This window comes from Centruroides sculpturatus, unplaced genomic scaffold (assembly GCF_000671375.1).
Source record: "Centruroides sculpturatus isolate CEXI.00-Female unplaced genomic scaffold, Cexi_2.0 scaffold197, whole genome shotgun sequence".
Taxonomy (NCBI): Eukaryota; Metazoa; Arthropoda; class Arachnida; order Scorpiones; family Buthidae; genus Centruroides; species Centruroides sculpturatus.
The window spans coordinates 579,260-590,650 of NW_019384591.1; the positions used below are offsets into that span (position 1 = coordinate 579,260).

The 11,391-nt window shown below is 26.3% G+C and overlaps 1 protein-coding gene across 1 annotated transcript in view; it reads right to left on the reverse strand.

Moving 5' to 3' along the window:
• The window catches only part of LOC111624746 (protein zer-1 homolog), a 74,559-nt gene that overhangs the window by 24,287 nt on the left and 38,881 nt on the right, over window positions 1–11,391 (reverse strand). Inside the window, exon 4 of the mRNA XM_023367683.1 lies at window positions 8,293–8,495. Coding sequence (XP_023223451.1) covers window positions 8,293–8,495 — 203 coding nt within the window. The remainder of the gene's footprint in view (window positions 1–8,292; window positions 8,496–11,391) is intronic.

Here is an 11,391-nt window from a genome sequence, read left to right on the forward strand (position 1 = left end):
TTGTTAATGAAATTAATCTACAAATTTGCTAATAAGATGAAAAATTAAATAGCAGTTATTCTGCTTTATAATAATACTATTTTACACTTTTCAAAATATCTTGATAAATTCAAACTCCTTTAACAGTGTTTAAGATTGGAGAAACACTAATGCCTGAAGACAGCCTAATTTTAATGTCCTGAATGTCATGTATTTGCTAAAACTGGATAGAAGATTTTTAAATTAGTTATTGTTATTAATTTTTGTTCTTGTGAAGATGGATTAAAGTAAATCTGAAAACTTTAATAAAAAAGTTACATTTATTTTCTTAAAAGTATATACATTTTCTGAATTAATATTAAATAGTAGTTTACAGAACAACAAAGTATTAAAATATTATCAATTTTGCCAAATATTTTTAATTTTATAAAACATTAATATTGTATTCAAATCACTTCTCAGCTAGATGACCAGATGGCTAAGCAGTTAAAGTGGCAGACTACTACTCTGGAGATTAGGCATTGAATTTGGATGGGTTGAAAAAACTCCAGGAATTTTGTTGCAGGTGGTCTATCCAACTGTCAGGCCCCATTCCTCATCATTTGACAGCCACACTGAGAGCCTGGCCAAACTCATAATGGGTTTAGGTGGTGTGCACATATTGCAACGACAGATTTTGCTTCATTTTTTACTCTCACTCCTTTCTGCATACAATTTGTCATCACCACTGCCTTCTCCTTCCCATTTGTGCAATCATATGTACAATAAATATCAATTAACAACAGAATATTCCAAAATAAATTAATTATTTTGTATGCACAAACACTCGGATGACCTAACCTCTTCATATCAGCATTCCTCAACACCCTCCTGACACCCTCCCCCATTTTGATGTCGTCAGAATAAATGCACGCTGCCTTACTAGTAAAGGCCCTCTCAGTGCCCACAAAATGGAAAGTTAAAACAAAAAAATATTGTATTCATATTAATCAAATATTTTAAAATCTTTTATTCTTTGGAATAAATAATAAACTAAATTTACTTTCTTAATTCTTTCTTTTTGATAGAGTGAATAGAAATATCAAAACTTTTAGTAACTACAGAACTATTGATAATTTTCTAATTAGATTAAGGCTCAAAATTCTTATATCACTGATCTAGTATAATTCTTGTTATTAAAATAACATAAATTAATCTATCATATTAACTAACTTAAAATTAATTGCTAAACCACAAATGGTTCCACAATTAATTTTTAGTTCAGTTAAATCAGTTAAAATATGTTTAATGTTATTTTAAAAAATAATTTTCTATTAATAGTGTCATCAGATTATTATAATTAATATATGAATGAAATGTTAGTTACTGTTTTTGAGTTTTAAAATATATATTCCTATAAATTATCAAATAAATCATGTGAAAAAGATAACTATTCATAGATATAATTGTAGACAAAAGAGTTTTATTTATAAGTTATCTGAATGTCATGTTATACAACTTTTTTAATTCATAGATATAGAAATTGTTAAGTGTTAAAAATATATATATATGAGAATATTTAATATAATGTAACATGTATTGTTAGATTTACGATAGGAAATACTAAATTATATGTTTCATTATTTATATTTATGTTTTATACATCTATATATATATATAGTGAAAACTGCTTAGGCGACCACCTGCATTCGACGGGCACCTGTCAAAACGGGCAAAAATTTCTGGCACGGAATAGTTTATCCATAGAGTCTTCGTATAAGTTACCTGTATTAAACGACCACCTGTGTAACGCGACCGCGGGCATCGATTTTTGGTCCGAAACAACATACAACACCTGTAATAAGCGACCACTTTCGCGAATGTATCTGGTCTAAACTATTGTAAGAACCCATCTCAACAACGTTTCCAGTTCCTAATATAATGAATTATGAGTACCTCCGTTGAACAATCTGACGTCACGTTTTGCAGAAAAAAGAAACGCTTTCATTGAGAGGTCGCTTTTCAAGATGGCTGACTTAAGTAACGAGAAGATGGTGATTGTGTCTGTTTTGCTAAATAATTAAAGTAACTCGCTTAACCATTATTCGAATAAATCCTTTTATTCAAATGAACCCATATCTGTATCTTTTCTTGTATAGTGGGTCTTTCTTTAATAATTTTAATTAATTTCTTGAATATATATCATTAGAAAGACATAGAGGGCCAAATATCGGTCTTAATCAATTTTGGACAAATGAAAAAAATCTTAATACAGTAGAGCATCGTTTATCCGAATCAATTGGGGACTGGGGTTGTTCGGATAACCGATCGTGTACGAAAAAAATATATTAACCTATCCCGTGTTGAAATTTTTCTCCGTTGCGTGTCGCTTTGCGTTGAATTTTCATCAATATTAAGCTTAACGAAAACTTTTTAAAATAATAATCGTGGCTATTGTATCGTTAAAAATTATTTTTTTATTTTGTACAAACAAAATAAATATATTGAAAAATATAAAAACAATAAAAAATATACTTTAGAAGTTGATCTACTATCAAAAATGCTTGATTCAGCACGATACACAGTCCTCAGAAAAACACCACACAGAAGTGCCAGTGCTGCCAGCTAAAACACACACTAACAAAAAAAAAAAAAAAAAAAAATTNATGAACATCTTAGAAGTAAAAAAAGTCAATTTTAGTAAAAATTCTTAGCACTTACTTGTTTGTGCAAATTTTTCTAATGCAATTAGAGAGAATAAAATAACAGAAACATTATTTTCAGGATTCTACAAATAAACATTTTGTTAACATATAATAAAAACGATTTACAAATTAATCATCATCATCATTATTATAAATACAATAGCTCACCAAATTTGTAATAAGATATTCTAATGTTCCTTTGGTCAGTAGAGCTATACTGCTAGGACCTAAAAAATATATTTAGATCTTAAACACTGGTTATTATTCATTGTAAAAAAGTAAAAATATTCATTACTAAATTTTAATAATTGAATATTTTATTTAAAAACAAACCATATTTATAACATTTAAAAATCTAATTAAATCTTTTTTTAATTATATTCATTTAAAAATGGTGATAAATTTTCAAAGGTCAGGATCAAACATTCCACTTAACTTTTTCATGAAATTATTTAACACTTTAATAAAACATAAAAAGTATTCAAATATTTATATTTAATATTTTAAAGTAAAATTTATATCAACAGGAAATTACTCATATCTGTTTCCTTGACAATCAGACAATCATCAATCAAAGTCCAGCATTTCTATAAAATGTAATTCTGTATTTTAAAACTCAATGCAAATTATATATCTAATGTAAAAAGTTATAATGAAATAATGTTTTCTGGACATGTTCAAGTCTAATTAGTTGTAAATAAAAATAATCATAGTTGCTATATAAAATGTTTTATTTATCAATCATAAATTCAAACTGATATTTATTTACAGAAAAATTATTGTAAATTTTATCTGTTCATTATATTAATTCAATTACTTTTATTTATGTAATTTAAGTGAAATATTTTTTCTAAATTTGTCAATAAATAAATAAACAGAAATATTTATAGATACTTTCCTATATTATTTGGTTTTCTTTATCATTTCTTATTATCACCAATCATATGCAATACATTAAATATATTTTAATTAAAAAAACAAACATTTTATTTAATATTTTATAAGATATTGATTGCCATGTAATAATGTTTTGAAATTTTAAAACCAATTTAAAGCATGAAAATTATAAAAATGAACTTTTCCAGACTATGACCATTTAATGTAAAATTTTTCATTTTTAATGGAAAAAACAGAAAATACCATAGTTTAAGGATTAGGCACATAATCCACATATTACTATAGTCATCAAAGGCGATCGTGTGGCAGTGGTGAGGGACGACTATAGTCGTCAAATTTTTTTGGGGAGAGGGTATCGCCAAAAACTAGCCTAAAACTACTGTGAAAAAAAATTCACATAAAAAATGAATTATGTAACAATAAAAAATGATTCTTCTTTACTAGACATAACTGTTTACAAAATCTTTTTCTGAAACAGTAAAGAGAAAAAACGCGTGGAAAAATACTTTAAAAATTTTCCACGTTTATTCTCCGCTACTGAGGTAGAACCATACCCAACTAGTCCACTGTTGAAAGGTTATGGTATTGTATAAGTTTTCTGGAAATTGATAAAAAAATTAATTAACTTATTTTGAAAATAACATCCATTTTAATAAACCAGCAATGAGTTACTCAACTTTATGGCAACATTTAAAATTTTGGTAACACATCTGTTACCATATGTTATTAAAAAAAACTTTTTATATTTTAACTATTATAAAATGGCAAAAATCTTAATTTTGAGGGTAGGGATGGGTTTTCCAAAAATTTGTAAATGCTAATAATGAGTAAAATTGTCATTAAGTCCAACCCTACCAGAGATACACAATCCCCATTATCTTTCCACTCTCCTTGCCAAAATTAATAGCTTCAATACCCCTAATACACAAACCTCCCTGCAAAATTTCAAAATTTTTGACAAAAAGCACAGGAGTTATTAAGCTTCAAAGAGGGTAAACAAAATCATGCTACCTACACACACACACACACATACAGAAATTACCCTCCTGAACTTTTTGCATTTCTCAACATTTCAAGGTGTCCTAAGTACAAAAATGTAATAATCTTGGGGGTCATTTTTTGACCAATCACCATACTTTCCCTCTGTTAACAGCCAGCAAAGTAAAAATGTTATATAACAGTATATTTTGTTTACAATTAGTTTTCACCCTAAATCATCCATTACTCTCTAGACTAATTTAAAAAACACATCAAAAGCTTAAATGGTTCTATTCAAAAATAACTATTTGTGTAACTGGCTTCATTGGGCTGCAATTTGAAAAATTTGTAGACAAATTCCCACTGTTATCTGTGTAACCTTTATACTAAGATATTGATACTACCTGGCTTGGTATTCCTGGAACTTACAATTTTTATGTTTATATGGGTCAAAAAATGAAAGGAATGCATGTGTGAATTTAAAGTGAAGAATGGATTTGCCACTTCAAACTTTTTAATACTGTATTTCTTATTATGGTGATAAGTTTATCTTGTAATGAAATAAACAAAATATTTGTTGTGAAGAAAAATACATAATGTTGTGAAGAAGTATCCATAATAGAGAGTTTGTAGAGTGTGACATAGTCATTAGTGAGCATAGAACAAAATATTTAATTCTGTAAAGTTTAATTGAAAAAATTATTCAGTATCTGATTTTTCAGCTGAATTAGTACAGCAAAAAATGATACTGACATAAGAATTTCTTTACATTCAAAATTTTAGGTATTAGAATTTTTGAACATATTGAAGAAGAAATAAAAAAAAAAAAAAAAAAAAAAAAAAAAAAAATTACTAGATAAAAATAATCTTTTTATCTTAATAATAACTTATATTCTAGAGCATGAAAATATTTTGCTCATAATCTTATAAAATAACTGAAGCTCTTATAATATTTAATATTAGAAATTAACTAAAGAAAAATATTTACACAAGTTTTTATAATTATATATCAAAAACAAAAGTTTATTAAATACACATTGATTTCATCTGATTGCTTATTCATTTTGGTAATCATCTTGTTATCAATTATTTTGTTTTGTATTTCGATATAATGTTAATACTATACTGTATTAAAAGCATTACATTTTATTTGTCAAGTTAATATTTATTGGGCTGCAATTTGAAAAAATTGTAGTCCTATAAATTTCCCATTGTCATCCATCTGCCCATCTGTCCTTCCATAATCACGAGAATGGAGTTAGATGAAAACCAAGATCAGATATGGAAAGATTAGGGGCAGGAGGTCCCAATTAACTATATATGTACTTCCAATGCAAACAAGAAATCAGATTATTTTAATTCAAAAATTTCCCTTGAAAGGAGTTGAATATATAACTGGCATGATTATTGCTAATAGGAAAAATATGATACAGGGGCAAGACTACTAACTTTAGGTGGAGAGCATATAGTTTAGATGAAATAAATTAAAAATATATGATTAAAAATTGCAGCCCAGCATTGCAGCTTTATGATGATGTCACAATAAATAATTGTTGCATAATTGATATCAAGAATATAAATTTAAATATTTTTCATGGTTCAAATAATGATATGAATGCAATTCAATTAGTTTCATTTACTCTTACTTTGTTTGGATTAGTCACAATTAGAAAATATTCATTGATTTAAATGAAACAAAAGCAGCCAAAGTATTAAATCTGTTAATTTAATTAAGAAATCTTTAATTAATATGTACTTAAAGAAAAATACTGTAGCACAATCAACAATATGTTCCAATCCAGATTAAAAAGTAAAATTAAGCAAACATCAGATAGTGTGTTGCTATAAAATTTGACAGAAAACACAGAATTAATTCTCTCCAAATCTTCAAAGTGGTTTTGAAGAAACTTTATCCTTTCACATTAAGTTATTTACAAAGAAACTTAATATAATTTAACTAAAAAACTTCTTTACATTTATTTATTTATTTATTTCCTTTTTGTTTTATTGTTGTACAGTTCAGCTAATAACATGACAAAACAAATGTAATTTTTCTTGTTATAAAATCATGTAGGCTTCCCTATGAAGCTTTAAGTGCAATAGCTTAACATAACTTATAAATAACTTCTATTAAGCTTATTATTGTTATCCTGCTTTTATCAATACAGTAGAGCGTCGTTTATCCGAATCAATTGGGGACTGGGGTTGTTAGGATAACTTATTTTTCGGATAACCGATTATGTACGAAAAAATATATTAACCTATTGAAATTTTTCTCCGTTGCGTGTCGTTTCGCGTTGAATTTTCGTCGATGTTAAGCCTGACGAAAACTTTTTAAAATAATAATCGTGGCTATTGTATCGTTAAAAATTGTTTTTTATTTTGTACAAACAAAATAAATATATTGAAAAATATAAAAACCAAAAAAATATACTTTAGAAGTTGATCTAGTATCAAAAACGTTTGATTCAGAACGACACACAATCCTCAGAAAAACACCACACAAAAGTGCCAGTGCTGCCAGCTAAAACATACACACCAACCAAAAAAATATTGGAGTAGCGCAAGATATAGCCAAAGATTTCAGCGCCACAGCACTAGCAAAAATTTAAATTTGCCGACTGGAATGCTTTCGGATAACCGACATTTTGGATAACCGACTTTCTGATAAACGACGCTCTACTGTAATTACAAAAATAAATTTCACTTAAAAATTAAATGAAATGATTATTATTATTACCAGCACAATTGTTTTTCATATATTTATATGAGATTTTTACTTTATTTAGGAGAATATTTATAATTAATAGTAAAAAAAAAAATTTGCATTATACAGTACACCATTAAAAAGTATACATATTTATGGATTAAAAGTTTTGTTTTTGACAATTTATACACAGTATAATAATAAATTTTAATATAAATAATATTTACTATAAAATTTTTAAAAATAACTTCCATTAAGCTATTAAATAAATTCAAATTTCTATAATAAATATTTAATATTTTTCTTATGAAATTTCTTACACAATTCATAGCTTTATATAGCCAACTAAAAACCACTAAGACAAAAATAGAGATTTTATAAATTTTGAATTAAAATTTTTATATTTAATATATTTTTTAAAGTTTACAGTTAAACTTAATATATTAAAATTTATTTCATTTAGAAATACTTTCTTCTAAAGCATTATTATGTTTTAAAATCAATATTTACTTACAGAATTTTTTTTTAATTTTCAAAAACTTCAAGAAAATATTGAAATTGCTGGGTATATCACAAAATTAGTTTTCAATAAATTGCACAAGCCTAATTTGTTGGATAAAAGTGTGCAGATTATTTATTCATGTAAATACAGTATCAATTTCTCTCTAATATTTGTTTTAACATTTTCTAAAATATATCGACAAAATTGATCTATCTATGTGATATTTGTAAAGATTTTGATGATAGCATTTGATGCCATTTGCAATAATTTGGAAATTTTATTAAATTCATTTTTATTCAATTATTTAAATCAATTCAGCATATAAACAAGAGATCTTTATTTTGTATAAACCATAAATAACAAATTTAGAAATACTAATTATAACTAATGAATTACAAATAAATTAATGATACTGAGTCTAAATTTATGTAAATAGTATTATTATAAATAATGTTTCTACTTAATAAATTTATTTTATAAAAAATAAATATTTTGTTTTTATTTTAAAGTAATTTATATAAAATAAAAAATATTTTAAAAATTACCTTCCAGCAATCTGTATATGCTTTTCAGTCAAATGCTGCTTCATAGCAACCATAACAACATCTAATGCAAGACGAGAATTGTTACAAGAATCATAACGAAAGACATGAAATAAATCATTTAAAACTTTCTGTAGAATTTCTGGCCGATCATAATATACTTGAGCAGCTGTTAAAATCTGTTCTTCATTGGCATCACCAGCAATCTAAAAACCAATTTAAATTTGTAATTTTATAAGTGAAATAGAAACATATTAAAAATTTAAACAGACACTTTTAATTGGAATAAAATTTTCATTACACATGTATTCTTTAGACAATTATATATACTAGTGCATAATTATACAGTTTTTATTGAATTACATTTATTTGTTTAAATATGATTTTATTAATGTGTTAATACAGTAATAATTTTTTTTAACAATTTGCAAATAGCTAAAGTTCAATAAATGTGCATTGTAACAATTTTCCCAAAATATAATTTCCAATACTAATGAAACAGCTTTACCATCATTCACCACAGGAAAGTATATCATGTGATAAGTGATTGAAAAAGTGTTTCAGTAATATTGAAAATTATATTTCATAGAAGAAATAATTATAAAGAGTTATTTATTTTATTAATTTTTTATATTTATTGCATAAATTGACTTGTAATTTCTTTTATAATATGAATATATTTTTGTACTAATGTTCAGGTTTCTATTTTTGATTGGCTAAAATATACAAATGATAATAACAATAAATAAAGAACACTGGGAATATAGTAAACTCTTGTATAATTTGCTCTCTATAATGCAAATTTGTATAATGCAATAAAAAAATTGTGAGTAGTACTCATATAAAATTCTAATTTTGTGATCTAGGGGTGTATGTTTTCTTCTTCAACTTCTAAGACTAAATTTATCTGCATAAAATCATCTGATAATCATGTCTTGATAATGCAATTTCCTATAATATATAATGTAATCTCATGTTGTACAGGACTCTGCTGTATATTTGTACAAAATTTTACTTTACTTTATTAAATACACTTTACTTTACAAAATAAAATTCTATTTGAAATTGTAATAATATAATGTTATAAAGCATTTTATTCATAACTAACAGCTGTTTTGACATAGATTACTATGTCAAAACAGCACTCACAGCATGGTTAAAATGGTAGATCTCTGAAATTGATAAAAACAGAATCTGAGCTAAAGTTTCATAAAATGACTCATCTAATATTTGATGTTACTTGTTTTTTGAAACTTTTAAGCTGTAAATAATGTTATATTCACAAAAAGGATAAACTGTGGTGTAGAAAATATACACAGATAATGAAAATGTATTACAGTAAATATTATAGATTGTATAGATTCAGCCTTCATGTATTTTGTATCATGTTTAAGATATTAATGAACCTTCTTCCAGGACTCACTAACTATAATATAGAAACATGAAAATTCAGTTTTCCAAAAGCTGTAACAGCTGCAGTTTTGTCAATGATCTATAATCTTAAAAACTGTTTGAAATTTTGCTTTCAAGAAAGTGAGTTGTATTGAACATGAACATATTACATCCAATATAATAAAATAATACATACTTATTTAAATATAAATTATTCAGTCTGGTTAATGAAGTACTCTATTAAAAATTTAACATTTCTTAAATTAATAGCAATACAAATTAATATTCTATTGTCTGTTTTAGTATTTTTTCAGATTTAATATTGTTTAATTAATATAAGATTAATATATACAGTAGACCCCCTATAACGCAGGTTCCTATAACGTAGATTCCTATAACGAGGCGAAAAAATTGCGACAGTATTCATATAAAGATGCTAAAAGAGACACGTAAAACGTCATCACCAACTCGTCATCACGGACGAGCAGCCGAACTACTTTCCGCCGCCCAGCACTACGCTACGGAGAGTTTAGGCGAGTAAGTTGAATTTACTATCGTCTGCACAGTATGTAAATTAGGTATCGTAAGTCTAATACAGCACTGTAATTTTATACATTTCTTGTGAAAGAAACATTTCTTATTCAACGACCATAAAAATTATTTATATTAATGATGTCTCCAAAGTTCAACGAATTTTTCGCAGAAAAATAACAGAAATCGCGGCCGCCGTTTGGTGCGCTGGTCCGTGACGAACACAAGCTTAAACAATGGCAACGTCGAACGGTGCACACTCAGTAAGTAATCCTACAATTTTTTGTTTATAGCATAGTTTATATGGATTATTCCCAAAAAATTATATGTCAAGAATTCTTCTTGACATATAATTTTTCTAGAATCGATTAATTTTATGGAAGAAAACCTTTCAAACAGCCGTAGTACGTAAACTTCACACATGTCGGGCTGCGATTGGCTCATGTATTTAAGGATTCCTAGAACACAAAATTCGTATAACGAGGAACGTATCTCCGCGTTATAGGGGGGTCTACTGTATATAATAATGTATGTAACATAATTTGAATGCTTAGCAATGAGTTAAATTCAAAACGAATACAATAAAAGTTTGAATTATTTATTTATTTATTTAAATACATAATTAGGCAATGCTCCAAATAATATAAGACTTCCCAAATAAACAAAAAATTGTAACAAAAATACAAATATAACACAAAGTATGCCAAAGAAAAAAAATTAAAAAGATATATTCATTTGTATGTATTTATATATTAAGAAATTTATTTAAAATATTTATATTAATTTACTAATACATGAGGGTGCAAAAGTAGGTATGCAGTTGAAAATCTGAGAAAAACAAACGTTTGGTGTTCATTATTATATTTTTATTATCTTTTATTACTTCGTATTCCTTATTTGTGATTTAATTTGTACGTAAAAATAAATGGACATAGGAAAGGCACCATTAAGGCGGCATTGAGTGAGAAATTCAAATTTAGCCCTTGCTTTGCATAACCTGAGGACCATTCGTCTATAGAGTTTGGCTGGCATGGCCATCAATAAGCATGTAATAAACTATATACTGAATAAAGAATAAGTTAAAAATTACACCTTTGTCCAGCAAAAATTTAATATACAGTAGAGCATCGATTATCCGACTCAATTGGAGACTCAGGTTGGTCGGATAACTGAAAAAAT